We start from the raw sequence: 19,262 nt of genomic DNA on the forward strand, positions 1-19,262 counted from the left end.
TCCCTATGGCATACAATTGACCGGCCACCGATCGGTAATCAGCTGGTGGGTCTGCAGACCCAGCGGGCGGTCGGTAGCTACCCTATGGGATGGGGCCTCTGTAGGGTTACCAAAGAGTTACCGGCCTTCACCCTACCGAAAGGTTACTTGTGCAGAGTCCTTATAAAACGTAGTTGTCAGCTCGTGACCATCGAAGTGCGCCGAAACCAACCTGCAACTCTGCAACCGCTGAACTAACAAAACGGCCTGCAAAACGGGGCTGCACTATTTTCCCATCTTCAAGTATGATGGCACCCGATAATTGTCCTAGGTATGGAATGTGTGCGGGATGAATGTACTTACAGCTGCAGGCATTGTCAAAGCAGCTAGCTCCGGAAGCTCCAGCAATGATAGCAATAATATATTTTACCACCTTTCCATGTTGACTGCGACTTTAGTCCTGAATCGGCATTTTGACACTAAGGCCGCGGGACCACCCAATCCAGCGGTGAGGGGGCCGAGGGGGAAAGTGAGGGAACCATTACTTTGGACGGTGTTGGCGGAGTAGCTGCCCGTTGCACCGCATCCATGCTTGTCGGTGCAAATGCGAACATCGGCTTTTTAAAGTGTAGCATAAGGGCATACGAACAACTCTGAGCAACATCTTCTGGAAGTTTAGCAGCAGGGACTTCGCTACCTGTCTCACAGGTCGTGTGGGGAATTTCGCGGAGGAGGGTTACGTTTTGATGGAAGTGGTGACCCTCAAATCGCATGCGGCCTTTCTGACGTGTTACGTAGTCTACGTCATTAATCTTCAAGTGGCAACTTTGAGTTTTGCGCTGCATATACTGCCGTTGCGCGGTGGAGGTTTGAAGACGAAGTAATTCTTATCCCGCAACTCGCGGGCGCCTCGCCTATTTGGCAAGCGTGTCCGGCGGATTATTAACATATCGCAACACTTTGCCCAGCACATGTAATATCTGTATATAATTTTTTTCCATTTCAGCTTTATCCGCCCGCTTGCTTTTGGTCGGCTAGAGTTTTGAACCTGTTTGGCGGCTACATGACCATCCCCTGCCTCCATATATGTGCTGGATTCCTAACCTACAAAGCAAGAAAGCAGATGTGGATAAATATTCCTTTAATATCTCAATCCCATTTCAGGGGGAAGCGTCATTTTTTTCTTCGTTGTTCGCACAACTTCCTTGCCTTTCGCTATGCTTTGCTCGTGAAGTCCTGAATTCGCGCGTTGTTGGGAGAAAAATCGCCTTAATGTATGACTTAAACCGTAGCAACTTAAAAATCTCCTAGCGAATGCCAACGAAGAAGGAAGGCCACAAGCATGGCTTAACCTGGACCTGCCTGGACTCGCTGCAAGACAGCCGTACTCCGCTGTATTGTACGCCCTAGGCTTTCAATCTTCCTAAGTCATCCGAGAGGCAATCAACGATGCATCTTCTTTAGGACATGCTCCTCTAATTGATATTCAAATTCCTCCTGCAACATATTGGACACATGCTCGCCGAGTGTTTTTATGTTTACAAAATATAGCTCTTTGGCAAGCCATATAGCTCTTTGGCAAGCCATTTTACTCGAGTTGCCGTCCAGTCGAGCCAAGATACTTTAATATGCCATATGTAGCTGATCTCCTAATCGAGCCATGCATACGCTCCGATGCCTTACCGATGTAGTTGTAGGATAACATATTAGCCAAATCAGCCAATATCGTTGTTCGTTGCCCCTCCTCAATGTCAAACACTTACCGCAGGCTAATCCCATTTTGGATTCACCAATGCTAGTGCCCAATGGCCCTCCCACACACGAATATACATACATACATACATACATTGCCCCTAGGACATCCGGGATCGAGACCTATCATGGTCGGAAATCCTTCCGATGGTGGAAGGTAATGTGCCCTTAGTCGATGGACGGTGGTGACCTGGGATAAAGTTAACCTGCGAGCTGACCAGGAATGGAGTTGGGCCGCCGTCGATCCGCCAGATTCCGTTGGATGCTGGTGGTGGGTGCGGAATCTGAGCGATCCACTGAGAAGTTGACTAGGGTGACTACATGAGGGTGCCCCGAAATACCGGGGAAGGCAGGGGTTTCGCCAGGTAGCAGTCACGGGTGAAGATATGGCCCCCTGTCCCACACATCATATGTGGCGAACACACACAGGGGAACAGGTCCCGCCACAAATCCATCGCACGCGCGCACTGCTACATGTTGCTACTACTACAACACACAAGAAGAGTGATGATGTTATCCCGATGAACCCACCACCAGGGTATGTTACAGCATGAAGTATGGTGTCGTCTGCCGTGTGGCACATGAAGTGCACATTGCGGCGGCTCCGCCAAACGACATGGCTGTGGGCCCTTGTGTCCTGTTTAGGCCCCTTCCTAAGATATGACACCCACTCTTACTTTCCTTCCTAAAGGTCTGGCTCGGGAAAAGAGTCTTGGGGGCACGAGCTGAACGCACGTATGTGCGGCCTTACATGCCCCAAATCAGCGTAGGCTCAGCAGTGCATGGCAAGAATAATATTTAGGATCCATAACGCCCCACGTCACGGCCATGTAGGCCCGATATCGGGGCTTTGCTTAGGAAGGGGGTTAGCTGGAAGACTAAGTCCGTGACAACGTGTGGGATCCGTTGCAGCGCAACCAACCTGTGGCGCTGCTTGGGAAAAATGTGCCTCGACCGTGTTTATGTCCCCGTGAGTCTGTTTAAGCTCAATAAGCTCATTTACGCTCAACTGTACGGCAAGACGGTTTAAGATTTCGTGTGGGGAAGTGGAACCTAACGCTAGGACTCAGAGCTTCATATCCATACATGTAGCCGTAACAAAATAAACCTAATAGCTTTTCTCGTGAGCGTTGGGGAATAAAGTTCCGCTTATGCTGGCGGTCTGCAACCCGTGGATACAACCGTCGGCCGACTGCGTACAATACTAGTGCACACAATGCTCGGATTAATATAACTAAAAATGGTTGTCATACTTGGAATACTCCTTGCGCGGACGTTGTCCGCCTTTGTATGTCAAAGCTGCCGCACGCACCCACTTCCGCAACCGCCATCAACCTTCACACCCATACATTGAGCAGTTGCGTATCGTAACAGTTAATCAAACTTGTCTTATAGTTCTGTGAGGCTACACCAATTGAAGCAGTTCGGCCTTTCCTAATAAGCACGTGTTCCAAGTGATATGAAGTGAGGGACATCGCCTTGTAAGCTACCAAGCTAGTCTGTCATAGATTATGACGCTATGTTTCAACGGCGAAAATGTCGGGCAAGGAATTTTGTCGTCCTGAAAGCTCCTGGTCAAGTCCCTTCCATTGGTTTCAATGCCTATTTGGAAGCTTTGAGGAATTTGTCCTTTTAATTCAAGTTGTACATTCCTGATGCATGCTTGCTTGAAGGGGAAATATGTAAGTTTCGGAGCGGCGTGAAGTACAAGTTCTCAGGGATGACGGACCTACTCCTGCGCATTCTTAGCCAAGAAATGAAGAATTGTTTTACTGGCAAGGCTTGCACGTTGAAGTGTTGACTTATACGAGACGAGAGTTGCTTGCGTTTATCGTTGAAGGTCGTTTCATACAGGATGCGGACACAGAACTCAGTGATGGAATGCCCGCGTAGCATGGTTGGACGAGTTATAGGTGAGAGAGCTACAGCTACCTGCTCTGTGTTCCCGTCGAGTCCGAGGTGTAGAGGCTGTCAGCAGTACACGCAAGCCCCAGGGCGAAGCCTTTTGGCCACAGATTTGCACTCCTTGGCTGTGCGTCGGCTACTAATGAACTGCAGGGAAGAATGGTGAGACTGTCAAGGCGTTGCAGACCTATACCGGCGCCACCATCCAAATAGATCAAAGCGTGGACCCTACGCGCGTGTCAATTTCAGGTGAGCTGCACGCATAATGTGATAGGCTTACGGAAGCGAGCCTGGTGTCCGCAACGGCGTTGTCTGCTTGTCGCATGCTGTTCTGCCGCCCTTCGCTCCTAGTCCGACCCCTGGGCTCCCGTTGTACAGGTGCGGCGTACTCAGTAAACCTCGCTGTAAGCATCGTCACAGATATTATACGGGGTAAGCATGGGGCGGGCAGCTTTCCGTCGCGGGACTAGAAGCCTAACTATTTGAGGTGCCTGTGCGAACTTTTTGTTTAATGGACGTTGCGAACTCATATGTTCTGCATATTGCAGTGACTGTTTTAGGTATGGGCATTTTTGTGTGAGCAATTTGAGGATTTTCTTCGGTCGTGGGGTGGTTTCGCCGGCTTGATACGATACTCATTCCCTGGTATGACACATGTAACTTATAGGGAGCTTTAAGGGATTCGCATTGTTGCGCCAAGCTACTCGCCCGGCAAACGGGCGCAATGGGTATCCTGCGTTTACGGAGCCTCGACCGGTCTATGCACCAGGGTAAGTTGCCTTCGCGTATGTTTTCTGCGTAGCGAAGCATCATTTTCTCATTGTGGTATTGTTTTAGTTCTCGCTGCCATTTGTCAACAATGTTTCCACATCAGTGCACGAGTTACGTTATCTTTTTGTCTCACCTGGGACAGAGGCAAGAGCCCCTGATTCTGGAGCAATTTACACAATTTCTTGTCAATTGATTCGTCAGGTATGGACTTATTCCAGCTTCACAATTGTACGACGATCGCGCTGCTGCGCCACCACCAACCATGGGCGCGCCGTTTACCTTGCGGCCAGCGGACTCGCTTCAGCACGTGTATCCGCTAATGACAACTGGGCTTCCAACGCAAAATGTCTTGGTGAGTAACCTCCCATCGTCGATGCCACTTCTAATTCTTCCAAACAGCCGACAGAAAGCTATCGTTCTACAGCTTTAAAAATTTTCAAATGTTTGGAAGCTCCGCGACTCCGAACTCGCCGCTTCGTTCGGCCTTGCGGCTATGTACAGCGTCTAGGGCCCCCCGTCTTCCCCAGCGTGCTCTTCTTATCAGTTGCTAGCGAAGACCTATTTGCTCTTAATTGTGCGGTCGACAACTTCCTGATTGGAAGCTCAGTATTTTTGCTTGCCTGCATTGATAACCGCCCCAATTTTAAAGGAGTAATCGCTCGTACAGTAGCCCGTCGTGGACCTAATCAGGCAGCCGCGTGCATGCTCTTGGTATCATACCACAGTCGCCTCTCCCCGCCACAACAGCACAGTGTTTTTGAAGGAGACTTAGGACTGCTGCGGAAACTGGTCGTCCTATGGAACGACGTCCCGAATCGCCTGCCACTCCTCCCAAACCCCACTCACGTTCAACCCCCCGCGCCCGCTCCGCTCCCGGGCTGTCCAGGCGCTTCAAACCGACGCCGCGTTGGCCCAGCCCGGGACTATGTCACTCGTCAACGCCCAGTTACAGCAACTGGCGATGCCGGGGCTGGGCAACCCCGGGGGGGATCTGGGCGCGCTCGCAGGTACGATGCCCGGGGGAAAGGGTCGGGTGTGTATTGTGGAGGGGGGAAAGCACGTTTACCAGAGGTAAAGGGTCAATGAGCTACGTAAGGGGCTAGAAATGGACTTGCAGTAGCAGGTTTCTCAACACCTGTTGGGTATGTGTCCTATTTAGGCCCTATTGAGGCCGCGGCTGGGCAGTAGCTATGTGCGCTGGCAGGGGTGTTCTCCGGTGGCAGAAGGGAACTGCAAGATGTGGCTTTTCTGAGTCGCGAAACTGATCCTCATCACCCTAATCACCATCATCATTTATCCCACAACACCGCCGCCAACAACAACTATTTACCGCAGGCGGTGGAATCCCCTATCCAGAGGCGGCCTACATGCCGGCAATGCTGCCTATGGCCGGTGCAGCTGCACACGGTAACCACGGCGGCGTCACTCTGCAGCCGATTGGGGGCTCGGAGGAGTTCGCAATGAGCGCATCGCACAGACTCATCCAGGCGGCTGGAGGCGGCCGAGGCGCCGTACGACCCAAATCCCTGCTCGGCTAAGCGATTGCTGTTGCGCTGCTGCTGTCTTCTTTTCTTCTTCTCCTTTGTGTACGTGTGGGCGGCCTGCGGGCGGTGTGGGTCCATCCAGCTGGGGGTCCCGGAAGGGGGGGGAGAGGCATTCCCGACCTGGGGGTTTAGGGGGGGAAAGACGAACCACAAACGAGTGAAGCTGCTGCCAGGGTAAGAGTGTACCAGACGTAGAACTGACCGAAAGGCGTCCGTGAAGACCGCCTGGGTTTAGGGGTGATGGGGTGATGTTGCGGCGGGGGTGGGGGAGGAGGTGGGGACGTTACGAAAACGAGGTGGGATGCGGGTGTTGTGTTGATGAGGTCCGTTAGAGGGCCTTATGCCCTCTCATGATAGAGTTGCAACCTCCACACACCCCTGCTTACTCCGGTATTCCGTACTTCCCGGCGCGCCCTCTTTCCCTAGAGGTGGCCCCGGTGGTGGTCTCGCTGCAGTGGTGTGTGTCGCTGCAATGGTGTATGTATGTATGTATGTATGTGCGCGGGTCCTTGAGTCTGAGAGTTGTGGGGTTGTTTCAACTTGCCGAACAACCCTCCCCAGCCGGCCCCAGTGGGCACGTCTACGCGCGTACATACATCCATACATTCTGACACACACACACACGGATGCGTGTGTGCATACGTGGCGAACCATGTTGCTGCGGGGTGTTTCGGGGGAGGGGAGGGGACTATAGACTGTGAAGCCGTTCCGCAGTGGTGCAGGTGGGGGGGGGCAGAGGAGGTGTGGAGTCGCGTTTTTCGGTGTTTCTGAAAAGGCAAGCTTAGAGGGGATAGAGGGAGGGATGTGGTGTTGCTATCATCCCTCCTTTCCGCTCTTTTTCCGCTTGCATTGGGTAACCGACGCATTGATTGAGAGGTTGGGACGTTGCGACTGCGGCTTTGGGATGTTGGGCGTGTGTGCGGCGTTATGCAGGGGGAGTACTTGTGCGTGTGAGGGGGGGAAGGGGGGAAGAGGGTGGAAATGTCGGGAGAAGTTGGATGGGGACTGTGGTGGTGGTGGAGGAAGGGCAGGATAGAGCAGGAAGAGGAGGAGCTGAGGACGTGTTGGTTAACGGCGTCTGTATTTCAAGACGCTTTGAGGCGCACGCCCCAGAGCACCTCAGTATGCCGTACGTTGCGTGATGCCGTACGGGTACGAGGAAAAGGTGCTGAGACCGCAAGATATTGGAGAGGGCCGCGGCGGCGAGGTAGTTTGGGTTAGTGTTGAGGAGGAGTGCGAGGAAAGGTTTGTGGTGAGATCCGTACAGAATGCCGTATCTGACGTGCTCAGCGGTGCAGTCGGTGCCTGGTTTCCGGCGCGCCTGTGTCCCCTACACCTTTCTTGGGCTGTCCGCCCTCTTGCATAATTCGGTTTTTTCATTTGGCGAGGCGTATTTAGCACGAAGAGAATGACACAGTAACCAATGACGACGTCGCACAGCAATGTCGACAACAGCAAGAAAACAAATAGCGCATGAGGCTCCAATTTCCTTTGGTGGTCGTGGTGGTGTGTGTAGGTGGCATTTGTGCGTTCGCTGCTGCAATGTGTGCGGCGTCTGTCTGTCTGTCTGTCTGTCCATCACTCAAGTCATGTGGGTACCTTGATTTCACCGCTCGAGGTGTGAATTGTTTTCGGGTCATGCAACCGTACGGCGTTAAGAAAATGAACGGGACACATGGACATTCGCGTTGCCACATTATGCTCTGCTTTTCCCGCCTTTTGTCGGTTATGACCGTTACCACACCTACAACTAATGACTTACTATGTGCTGAATTCTAATTTGGGCATCTCGAAGGGTGTCTCTTTGTTAAATGCAAGCAGAGTATCAATCCATCAATCGATCATGGTTTTTTGGTTTTAGAGCTCTCGTGCACGATGTGGATAATCTGGATCTGGATCTAGATGTGCCCGATGTGGTTTTTTTGGCAACACAGTTTCTGGATCTGGATCTTGCCGTGCATATCCAGACTTGGATTGTACTGCTGATAGTAAAATATGTATCACAATGCGAAAACTAGCACTACAAGACACGTCCTTTCAGTAATGAGGAGAGCGGTAGAGGGGCTTTTCAGTGGCCTAAGTGAATTAGGTAGGTGAGGTGCGCCCCCGGGGGGTGATTTGACCCCACTTTTTTGCTTTCAGCGGAGATACCGGAGATGCGATTATTGTTGTGTGTATGTGTGTGTGTGTGCCGCTCTTCTATGAAAAATTGAGCCCGCTCATGTGTTCCCACACGGGGCAATCGCATGGCGGCAGGCGGGCGGGCATTTGGCATACTTCTCGTCATGCGGGGGCAGGCAGCTACAGCTACTACTACTATTACTACTACTGCTGCTACTACTACTACAGACTGTCGCATATGCGCTGTTGCTGTTAGTGGTGATGATGATGATGATGGCGGCGGCATGGTCTGATCCTTTCGTTACGTTGTTGCAGTTGGTGGTTGTGTTAGTTGTCCTTGAGGAATATGAGAGGGAAAGTGTGTGCCTCAGAAGCAGAAAAGCAGCCGATGTGGGCAGGAAAGGCGAAACATTGGTCGTTGTTGTTGTTGTCGTTCAACTGGATTCTTTCTACCTTACACATAAAGGAGAAGGGCTGCCCAGCGTTTTGTGAGGACTGTGTCCACTCTTCACGGTCCCCACTTGTGAATGTTGTTATCAGGGTTGCCATTGTTATTGTGTCGCGCCGCCGCCTTCTGCCGTCGAAACTCTTAGGGCGTGGAAGCAAAAAATCATCAGCGTCATCACCACCCTGTGTCCCTTGATGTCGTACGGCCCTGTGCACTTGCTAAATGCAAAAAAATTAAGATGGAAGACTGCTGGAATGAGACTGTGTTCATCGAATGGCTTATCGCTGCCGTACGGCGGCACATGTCACCACGCAGTTGTGTACTCACACTGACGTTGCTACTGCCACCCGGTGGGTCTTATTGCTACTGCCAACCGCTACTACTGTTTGCAAAAAATTTGCTGAAACATGGATGATTTGTTTTTAAGCTCAAAGTGGGGGAGACGTGTTGGCAGGCATGTTCCGAAGTGTCTTAGTGGTGCCTATAATGCTCGAGATTGCTCTTTTTGTACGTGAGAATGGCTGGCAGACAGACAGACAGATGGGCTGGCGGGCGGGCGGGCGTGTTTGCATGTTGTGCTGTCCGATTGCGAATCTCACCCCTGGAGTTCCTTTTTTTGCCTTTACCAACATAAACGATAAATAAACAACTCGCCGACATGGAGTAAATCGCGAGGCTGCACATGTGGTTCATTATGCGCATATCTGTCTGTATGTCTGTACTTGGTGCGCATTGTTGTTGTCAACGGAGTCCTAAATACCTGCAGCGCGCTGGCGTCACTCAGCCCTCTGAATTCCAAAAACTGAAACTCGTTGCTCCCACCATCGCATTGGTCGGTATGTGGCGTATGCAGACACCCCCGGACGCCTCTGCAGTCCCACCCTGTTCTGTTTTGTGCGGGATGCGTGTCTGTCTGTATGTCTGTGCGTTCCTGCGTGTCCTCCCTTGTACGCGGAGCTTCTAAGGACCAGAGGAGGGGGAGGGGCGCTGTTCCGCCATGCATTGGCTATATTTTTGGAATATAGCCCCCGGCTGCACCGCCCAGTGTCGTACGTTGTACATCAAACGAGAGCATTCTTGAGGTTTATGGCGGCCTTGTGGTATCTTAGATACCACTGATCTGGGCCGAGCAGAAGCATCGTCCATGCGCTCCGTACTTCTGTGCGCTTTTCGGTGTTATGCTGGCTATGGCTATCGCTATCGGCACGTCACATATCGCCAAGTGTGTTATCTGCCATTGCGGCTTGTGTGACGACTTCATTCAAAAACGTTTGTTGCGGCCGTGTGGTGTTTTATTGGTGGTGATCGCAGCATGGCGTGGTGTGGTGTTGTGGGGTGAGGGACATCCATCTATCACGAGCGCGTCGGTGCGCTCAGAGAACGGAGAACGGGCGCTACGGCAATATAATTCGACACAGCGCAACATTTCGTGTCGTGCCTGAAGATTAATATTATAAAGGAAACCTATATATCTCCTCTCTTGTCGCTCTGTCTTCTTCTGTTGTTCTGTTACGGGAACGGTGCGACTTGTCCTTGCACTGCTCTTGGGGGTGGGAGCCCTGAGGGGTTAGGAAATGCGGCTGACGCGGGCGAATGAGGTTTCGAGGCCCTGGGTAGTGGAGGTGAAGTTGCGATGCAGTTTGTACTGGGCTCTGGGGTACCAGGAACGAGTGTTCCTCGTAAACGGCACGGCTCCTCGTAAACCCGGTGAGGTGTGGGGTCGAGGTGAGGTGAGGTGAGCGGGGACGCAGGCGCGCTTGTCGGTACGTATGTCGGTGAGTGTCCTTCAGTAAGTGCTTCACGACAGTAGGGAGCGTTGCCTAATGCACGTGTGTGGGGGGGGTGTATTAATGCGCTTTGCGCGGACCCGCGCGCCCCCCTTGCCTTGCAGTATACCGCACGCGCCAGGCCATGAAGGCAAACAAAAAAGTTGCAGAGACTTCGCGTCATATTAGCTGTGCGCTTCCGCGTCTGTTTCGGACTTCACCCCAGATGTTTGTCTGTCTATCTGTCTGTCTATCTGTGAGTCTGATTTATCAAGGCAATCAAGGTCACCTACTTAGGGTTTTGCATCGTTTTGCTGTACTTCACCCTGCCGTTGGAATGTGCTGTTAGTTTAAGGAAAGGAAGGCGCGCAGGGTGGGGCGAGGTCATGTAGGACGTATGAACGATCTGTGAGCTGAATAATGTCATCTGGGGTGAGAATGATCGGAGGCCATGTACGGGATTAGGTACCTAAGAAGAAGACTGATTAGTCGTCGGTCCTCAAGCCGGCGATCACGGCACCGTGACGTGTGTTGTGTACGCAGTACCGGGCTGTTTGCCCCCCCCGAGGAAGGATAGGGGTGCGACAGGAGCTGGAGGCACGGTAATAGGCCGGCAGCGTATAGATTGAAGCTGAGCTGGGTTAGGCTGAGCTGCGAACTGTTTCTTGTTTCACACGGTAAAGAGGCGCCGCCGGGCGTTCCAGCGTAGGTCCGTGGTCAAATGCCGCGAGACGCAGAGATCCTCCTTGCGGGCTGGTGGCCAGCTTTTCAGACTATAGAATTATGTCAGCGTTTGGGACGTTTTCCATACTTGGTTTCGGAGGAAGTTAAGAGCGTATGAGCAAAGTCGCGCTTTTTGAATCCTGTTATCTGCATGCCAGGAATAGGACAAGACAAGGAGTGAAAACTTTTCGGGGGCCCGTTAATTTGCTTTGCATATCGGAACTGGCTTACAATTTCCTATTTCGTTTCCATGTCGTTTCTCTTTACCAACCTAAGGCCATTCTGTGCTGTGAGAATGGCTTCATGTGCTCCCCCTGGAGCACTGCGATGTGAATGACTGTCGTGGAAATGTTGCATGTCATCGGGTTTATCTTCGCCTCTTATGTTAAAATAAATGGATGGACACGGCTCTCATTTGCACGATGATGCACAACGCGGACGGTATGTGAACCGGTACCGCAGCACTGCTCCGGAGAAATATCTCTCGCGAAGGCTTTTACGGTTTCCGCAAGTTGATGACCTAAAGGCATAGAACCTATAGGTTGCTAACTTGCAGATTGAAAGAAGATCTCAAGACACCGTAGATTTGTGGCTTCAGCAAAGGACATCATCTTCTTTCCATCGGGCATCAGTGAAAAGGCGGCCCCCATAGCACACGCGGCTTGCGGCGCTACGGCAGAAGAAAGCCTCTTTGCCGACTTGATGAATCATGCTATAGGTGTACCTGGGCGGAAGGGATTTAACTGCCCCATAGTACAAAGCCCCAACTGGGTTAATGTAAAGCCCCCTTAAAAACATGTTTGTATGTAGACGGACATCCCTATAGCATAACTTGCTTGCAAGATCTCTAGATGCTGACTCTTCTCTACACGTGTATGAGTAGAGAGGAAGCCGGTTCCTGTAACGAAGAATTGTGGTTTTACTCGGTAGTTGTCGGTTAGTGCTTGTACGGTATCCATCCGAGAGAAGCGGGAAGGGCTTTGCTGCCACTGTGAAGTCATCTCGGCCGGCAGAGATCTCTGTCGAGGCGGCCTTTTTGCAGTCAGTCAAGAGCACTGCGTCGTGAGATCAATGCAGGGAGGACTGGGAAATCGGAGTGATGAAGGTTGCCAGATTGCAAATGCCGATTGGTCCAAAAGGATCAAGCAGATGAACTGATATCTCGTTTCTTGTGCAAGGTGGTGAAGAAATCGTGCCTCGAGCTGTATTGTCGATACATTGCGGCTGAAGATGGCTGCCAGGTCTGCTTTTAGAGTTTTCACCGTACGGAGAGGAACAAGAACCGGTGTAATAAGGTTAAGGCAGATTGGGAAGCAATAGTTGGGTTCCTCTTAGTAGCAGTATAGTCAGCCCCTCCCAACCACGTCGCTTCCACCCAGCACTCCATTCCAAGATGACGATATCCAGCTGCCTTGATAGCTGCCGAGGCTGCCCACGTCCACGTGTGTGTCCCAGGGCATCTGGACGCTGATGAGGTTCTTGATGCAGTCAAACTGCACTTATCCGCCACTCGCGTAATGCAACTGAAGGTGTAATTGTCACACGCAGACACACACACACTCTGTCTGTCTCTCTCTCTTATCCGCCAAACCACGCCCATCATCCACACCCACTACGCCACGACATGCTCAACGCGTCCAACCATCATAAAGATGAACTACGATGAACGCGGGATATATATCCACAGAGATATATCCGGTGCCGCGGCAAAACGCTATAAATGCAATCTTCCTCTTCCTCACGACGAGCCGCTGGAGCCCGCAATGTAGCCCCAGAAACCGCCTCCCTTCTTGGAGGCGGCCTCCTTCTCCGCCGCCTCGCGGGCAGCCCGCCGGTACTTTTCCATCTCCCGCTCCAGCTCACCCAGCTGCCCCAGCTTAGCCTGCGCGGCGTTTGAAGTGGGGGAGGATCCAGCACAGCCGTATATGCGTGTGTTACACCTCCTCGTGGGGGTTGCGTTACTGCCCAAATAAAAGGTGCAACGAGCCCATACGGGCCGGAGGTCCAAGGGCCAGGGGGCCGACGGGAATTGCCAGCTTCCGCCGGTCATCCGCTACCTCCATATCCTTCATAGCCTGTTCCACCTGAAACCCGACAAAAAGCCCGCGCATGAGCTGTATACATGCTGGGCAGCACAAAAGTACGTGCTTTTGCTGCCAAAACTTGCTTATCCAGATCTAGACCCAAGTCCAGTTCCAGACCCGCGCACCTGCAGCTCCGCCACCTGGGCCTCCAATTTAAGAACCTTGGACTGCTCCGCGCTCAGATTGCTCCGGGTGTCCTCAAGAGCCTGCGAACAAGAACATGAACAACACATCAAGCCGGAGAAAGTGCTCTACGAAACCCCCCAAACGTGAAGACTGGAGACGGCAGCTTATCACCCCTACCACCCAGGGCAATACGCCTAAGGAAAGCGCACTGCGAATGGGCCCCTGCAAGATTATGGCCTCGCAGCAGGAGCTCGGCTGAGATTCGGCCGATCCCATATTCTGGCGCGGCGGTGTGGGCATAAGCATGGGCTGCCGTCTCGGTAACAACACCCAGGCCTTCTTGCATCCCAGATGATGTGACCCGGGTGCTGCATTGCAATCACCTTGTTTGACTCAGCCAGTGACGCCTGTGCGGCCGTCAGCTGCTTGCGCAGCAGCGCCAGCTCATGCGCAGCGCTCTCCTTAGCCGCCGCCGATTCCCGGATCGCTGTCTCCGCTTCGCTCCGTGCGCCCTCCAGCTGCGCCCTAAGCTCCGAAACCTGTAGCCGCAGCTCTGCCAGCGGGTCCGCAGGTAGCGGCGGCGGCGTAGCCGCCGCCGCTGGTTCCGCGGCGGTCTTCTTGGTCGCCTGCGCCTCCGCCGCCGGCACCTCCGCCGCCGCTGAGCCATCAGGAGCGCCACCATTCGCCAGCTTAGCCTTTGCCTCCTCCACTGCCTCCGCCGCCGCAGCCAGCGTTCCAGCCAGCAGCGCCGCTGAGCCCTCCGGCGCCCGGAAGAGGTTGACGGTGTTCTGGTATTTACCGTTATAACCGCCAAACGCCACCAGGACCCGATCCGACGGTAGTACGACAAGGCTGATGCCCTCGCTGCTGAGCGGGTCACGCAGCGCCACCTGGCGGTACCCAACCACAAGAAAGCCGTCGCGCCGGATAAGATGCGATCCAGGAGTGTCGGGAACAAAAGCGCAAATCGCACAGCACAAAGCTGCACAAAGCAAAACCACACTAGCAATGAATGAGACCAGCTAATGGCATGCGAGGGGTGACCGAGGAGACATACATTAAAGCTACCAAGCAACCAACCAATCCCCTAGGAAAAAACAGGGCGCCGTGAACGTCGTGAACGTCGTTCACACAACCCATAACCGCACCGTCGCAGCCAGAAACGCCCACCATGATGGAAGGTGCAGTGTGGCGTTCACTAACCCCCATATCTTCTTCCGTTAGGATTTTCTTTCCTTAGGTTCAAGGCACTTACTGAGGTCACAACGTGCCAGGTAACGGTCCCCGAGGCCGGAAGCCCCGACAAGTCCGCTGCCAGCAGGTCCGTGCAACCCTTGACGTTGTTGCCGCCGCCCACAATATACCAGATGCCGCCCAGTACGGCGCCCGCGTGCCCCGCACGGGGAGTCACCTTGGCACCCGCCTGGACCGGGGTAGCGCGGGAGGTACATCCAGGAGTGGGATGGGGAGGAGAGTGAGGTAAGAGATGGGTGGGAATCATATGCAAGAAACTCAGGAATGAAGGAAGAGAGGGCTGGAGGACCCGCTTTCCGAGAAAACCTCCGCTTCTTGCGACCAACCCACCCACCTTGCCTTTTTTTACTGCCCTAACCGCACCACGTCCACGCTCCCATTAATGATTAATTATTTGCGCACTTTCGCGCCCTCAGCCCTCCCCAATATTCGCATATTCCCCCATTTCGCGTCCGCATGAATGTTCGTTATTTTAACTCGTTTCGCGCACCTGCGCCAGCTGTGTCCACGTCAGCTCATGAGTGTCCAGCATGTGCAAGTCACTGAAGCAAGTGGCGACGGAGCCACCTATCACGGAGTAGAGGTGCGGGTGGGCGGGCGGGTGGGAAATCAGGCAGATGGGGAAGTGCAAAGGTGAGAGGAGCAGACTGGAGGGTGAATGGAACAGCAGGTAGGGCGGGGGGGTGGGAAATCAGGCAGGTGGGGGAGTGCAAAGGTGAGAGGAGCAGACTGGAGGATGAACGAAACAGCAGCTAGGGCGGGTAGGACCGGGCCACAGATCCGCATAGCGGTCTGCCTAGCTCGCCGTTGGAAAGGACCGCGTTCCTGGTTCCACCATCCCCGCGTTTGAGGGAACTCTGGGCTCCTCTTCGCCTCTTTCTCTTCTTACTTCTGCTCCTCCTTTACGACATATATACAAATATACATACATGCATGCATACATGCATACATACATACATACATACACACCTCCGAATATGACGATGTAGCGGTCCTGATGCGCCGTCGCGCAGGACGCTGAGCGACCGAGTGGCGCCTTGCCGCTGATCTGCAATGTGCGAAAGAGCGACGCACGGGCGACGATAACGGCGTGTGAGAGGGTAAAAGGATAAAAAGGATAAAAAGGCCAACGAACCAACACGATATGAGAAAGGTATATAAAGAGAAACTCCCACCCCAGGCGGGAAGAGGTTCTGGAATACGTGTGGACATAGGACCCACAATGGTATGGAACAACGACCATACCCTGCCCTAGAGGCTGGCGCAACTAGGCAGGCAGACAGAAAAATAGCCAGGCAGGCAGGCAGGCAGACAGACAGGTCTAGAAGTTCCTCCTTCCCTTCCTCCGTTGCCCTCCGCTCGCCTCTCGTCCTACCACGCCCCTACCTCAGGGGTGCTCCAGGAGAGGGTGTCCAGATCCAGGACGTGCACATCAGATAAGGCCCTCCGGGCGCTATCCTCCCCGCCGATAACCCAGAGCTTGTTACCGAGCAACGTGGCCTGCGTAGCATTGTGTGCACCGGGGGTGACCAACAAAACCAACAGGTATGAATGGCCGGGGTTGTCTACGCCCAACCGACACGGGCACGTAAACGCTGAAATAAAGCTGAGAGCACCCCTATTTTTAACTACCACGCATACAGGTGCGTACGGTTCCCATGACCAGAGAGAACCAGCGAAAGAGAATCAGCGTGTAACGGTGCACTCTCCGTGTGTGCGAAGGGTGGCAAAAACGGAATGGAAAACATAGAATGGAACCATACGGATGACGGAAACATGCGAGTGGCGCATATCGCCGACAACGGAAACAACGCTTTCGCCCAAGCCCATCTTGACGGCGAGTCCTGATGCAGATGCAGTCCTGAAATGTAACGATGCATGTGCATCACGGACACGGAGGGCGTTTCTCCCCCTCCCCCACACTCCACTCACGGTGTGGCCGCCGCGTGCTGAAGGCGCCTGGCCAGACGTCACCGGCTCAGCGACGGTGGACGCTGCGGGATCCAACACGCGCAAGACCATCGCCGCGTCACCCTTGGCCTGCAGGCAGGTTGCACAATCAGCGGAGAGCGGGGTGGGTGGGGTGATGCCTTACGCGGTGAGAAGCAAAGACGAGGACTACATGGCGACTCGGAGAGGGTTGGGTAGAAGGAAGTAACACCGGGCTGTGGACCTAGCTGGCGGTAAGCCGTGTCGTCTATGGTCGTGACGCCGGGGTGTGTTCCCCCCTTTCCCTCTTCCGCTCCCATCCATCCACCCATCCATCCACCCATCCACCCAATCACCGACCCATCCGTTCACCCATTCATCCACCCATCCATCCACCCATTCACCGACCCATCCGTTCACCCATTCATCCACCCATCCACAAGCACACCTCCGCGCACCTTCGTGTGTCCGCCGAGAACGTACAGCTTTCCATTCCAGACCGTAACCGTGTGACCAGCGGTGGGCGGGAACGCGGCCGCTGCAGCCGCGGGGTCCGCGCCGGTCCCCGCCGCGGGCTGCAGCTGCAGCGGCGACCAGGTGCCGGCCGCAAGATCCAAGGCCCACAGGTCTGACAAGTAGCGCCCACCTGTAGTCAATGTGCGGCCAAGGGCCCAATGAAACATAGCGCGCCAGCTCTCAATAAACGACCGGGAAAAAACGATTATCATACTATGACAAGGCGTGTCGTACATGCCACGTCGTACACTCCATTATGACAGGATAAGGTTCCATGCCCCAAGTATTCTTCCAAACATCCTCAACAATCCGCGGGTGGTCTTCCCTCGATATGCTCATGTACGAGGGCATTCTGGGTGTTTCCGCATGAGACACTGCGCTGCCGCTTTCGCACACATCCATCCTGTTGCTCGGCACCCAGGAACCGCCACGTCCCGGACACAGCAGTACTGCACGTAAAGATGCTCTACAAGGAGCTGTCCTGTTCTCGTCCTCACCGTAGTTTCCGCCCAGCACGTACATGTTGCCGCCCAGCACAGCTGCCGCCGACTCGTATCGGGGCATCGGCCGCTTGCCGGCCTCGGTCGCCGCCTCCAAATGTGTCCACAGTCCCAAGAGGGCGCGCTGGGCGACCGTGCGGGTTGGGGCGGGGGCGGCCGCTGCAGCTACTGTGGGGATGTCCAGAAAGGAACAGACAGACACACACACACACGCAGAGACACCCCGATCATCCCAGACATCAGGAACGGAGCGAGACGCCAAGGGGATAAGCGACGCCAGATCAGGAAACTGGGTTGCTGCGTCTACAAGCCGTGCCCTTATACGCCTCCTATCACGCTACATGCCGATACGCGGCCAATACTTCCACACGCCGTCCGCTTTGTACCTGCCTGGTTGTGAGCGGGCAAGGCCGTCCCGCCTTTCCCAAACATTCAATGTTGCCAACGCCCCTGCTCCTTCTAAACACCCCTTCCCGCACCTCTGGGCAATTGACTGTGCGCCCGGGATAGTTTTCCATTTGGGTCATAAGCCCATATGCCTCGCTGTGACAGGCTTGGAAAATGCCTATCGGCTCAACCTAGGTAGCCATCTGGGTCGCAGCCGCTATGGGCCACACGCGCTCTTGCAAGAAGGAAGTCATGAACCCGGACCCACCAGGACCTTCGGAGTCCGCCTTAGCCTCGTTCTGCTCCAGCAGCACCCACCAGTCGGGCTGCGGGCAGGGGGAGGCGCGACAGTTGGGGCAAGGCGCAATGATGGGGGCTTGAACATTCATGAGGACCACATGCGCTGACTTGCGCCCGCACCACACGTGCACCACCGTGCTGGACGCTCTGTATGTGACACGGTGACACGGATGTCAACAGCTCCCTATTTCCTGTTTACATCGAAATCCGTTTAGGATCGTAATGCGTATTACTAGGGATCTTGACTAGGGAACTGTGTTGAAACGGGGCTCATGCCTGGTGGCAGCCTTCTCCCGTCTCTGCTTTGATTCGGAGCCCACGCAGGGAAAGCACTCGGTAACGTAGCACTCGAGCCCTCGTGTTGGCACGCCTCGCGGAGTCGTCATCACCTCCCCTTTAGGTTACACTTGCAACAAGGCCTGTCGGGGTCGTGCCTGCCCCTGCTCTCCGATTTAAGTGGCGGGGGTCTCTATGGCGGCTCCGGACAAGTGCCTCCGGGCCTGTGCCTACTAACCTGTTCGTCGTCAAGGGTTCTGACGAACAACCGCATAGCCTCCATAGTTGTCATATTTCCGAGCTCTTTCCAGCCCTGCCATTTCGTGGACTCGACCACGTTCCAGCCCCACTGCGCAGGGCCAAGCCAAGAGGCGCAGCACCGGGTGCTATCCTCAACTTGGTACTTCAACCAACAAAAATCGCTTAATCGTGCAAGTGATAAACCATTTCAGGAACGATACAGAAGCGTAATAGGAGCCGGGGGCCTTTCTGGACCAACGCAAGCGGGTTAGCGGTTGGAGCCGGTGGAGAGTCAAACCGTACCGGACGTGCTGTAGTGTTCGGTCCCACGGTTGCTTGCTGGTTGAGGGCGTACAGGAGAAGCTGGTTCTCCTGTGACAGGGTTTTGGCTCCTGCGAAGTCGGTTGGATGCAGGTCGGTCGTGCGCAACAGTACTCCTCGAACGCAGGATAGCTGGCTTACATACCCACCTGCCAGACGGAGTTTCCAAAATTTTGCGGCAGCATGGAACTTGTCCGGATAGGCAAGGGGACACTGCTGGGTGGTCATGATCGCGGTTGTTCCTGTTTCCCGCACGTTGCGCGATCAGAAGCAGAGCAAGGACTAGATGCTGGATAGAATCTGATGAAAAGCTTGCGGCT

General features: G+C 54.1%; 2 protein-coding genes across 2 annotated transcripts; one reads left to right on the forward strand and one right to left on the reverse strand.

The window, feature by feature from the left end:
* Positions 1-418: 418 nt before the first annotated feature.
* VOLCADRAFT_92472 (uncharacterized protein) lies at positions 419-5,945 on the forward strand (the record flags this gene model as incomplete). The annotated part of the gene is made up of 7 exons (XM_002951817.1): positions 419-487; positions 2,644-2,701; positions 3,790-3,885; positions 4,015-4,068; positions 4,698-4,759; positions 5,294-5,414; positions 5,743-5,945. 7 exons carry the CDS (start codon positions 419-421, stop codon positions 5,943-5,945), a joined length of 663 nt encoding a protein of 220 aa, XP_002951863.1.
* A 6,346-nt stretch (positions 5,946-12,291) lies between these two features.
* Positions 12,292-19,184, reverse strand: VOLCADRAFT_121032 (uncharacterized protein). Its single transcript, XM_002951912.1, has 15 exons — positions 19,092-19,184; positions 18,925-19,013; positions 18,620-18,730; positions 18,074-18,131; positions 17,416-17,586; positions 16,861-17,048; positions 16,406-16,513; positions 15,860-15,973; positions 15,443-15,521; positions 14,964-15,040; positions 14,475-14,642; positions 13,867-14,109; positions 13,603-13,770; positions 13,219-13,299; positions 12,292-12,891 (listed from the first exon to the last, which is right to left on the reverse strand). Exons 1-15 carry the CDS (start codon positions 19,168-19,170, stop codon positions 12,748-12,750), a joined length of 1,878 nt encoding a protein of 625 aa, XP_002951958.1. The 5' UTR covers positions 19,171-19,184; the 3' UTR covers positions 12,292-12,747.
* Between the last annotated feature and the right edge of the window lie 78 nt (positions 19,185-19,262).

This window comes from Volvox carteri, assembly GCF_000143455.1.
Source record: "Volvox carteri f. nagariensis unplaced genomic scaffold VOLCAscaffold_26, whole genome shotgun sequence".
In the NCBI taxonomy this organism is placed as follows: Eukaryota; Viridiplantae; Chlorophyta; class Chlorophyceae; order Chlamydomonadales; family Volvocaceae; genus Volvox; species Volvox carteri.

Excerpts from the sequence above, each read along its gene's own strand:
- VOLCADRAFT_121032 (XM_002951912.1), bottom strand. The coding sequence starts at position 19,170 with ATGACCACCCAGCAGTGTCCCCTTGCCTATCCGGACAAGTTCCATGCT. Across the intron at positions 16,514-16,860 it reads TTCTCGGCGGACACACGAAG|GCCAAGGGTGACGCGGCGAT; the intron begins GTGCGCGGAGGT and ends ACCTGCCTGCAG. Across the intron at positions 15,522-15,859 it reads TCTCCTGGAGCACCCCTGAG|ATCAGCGGCAAGGCGCCACT; the intron begins GTAGGGGCGTGG and ends CGCACATTGCAG.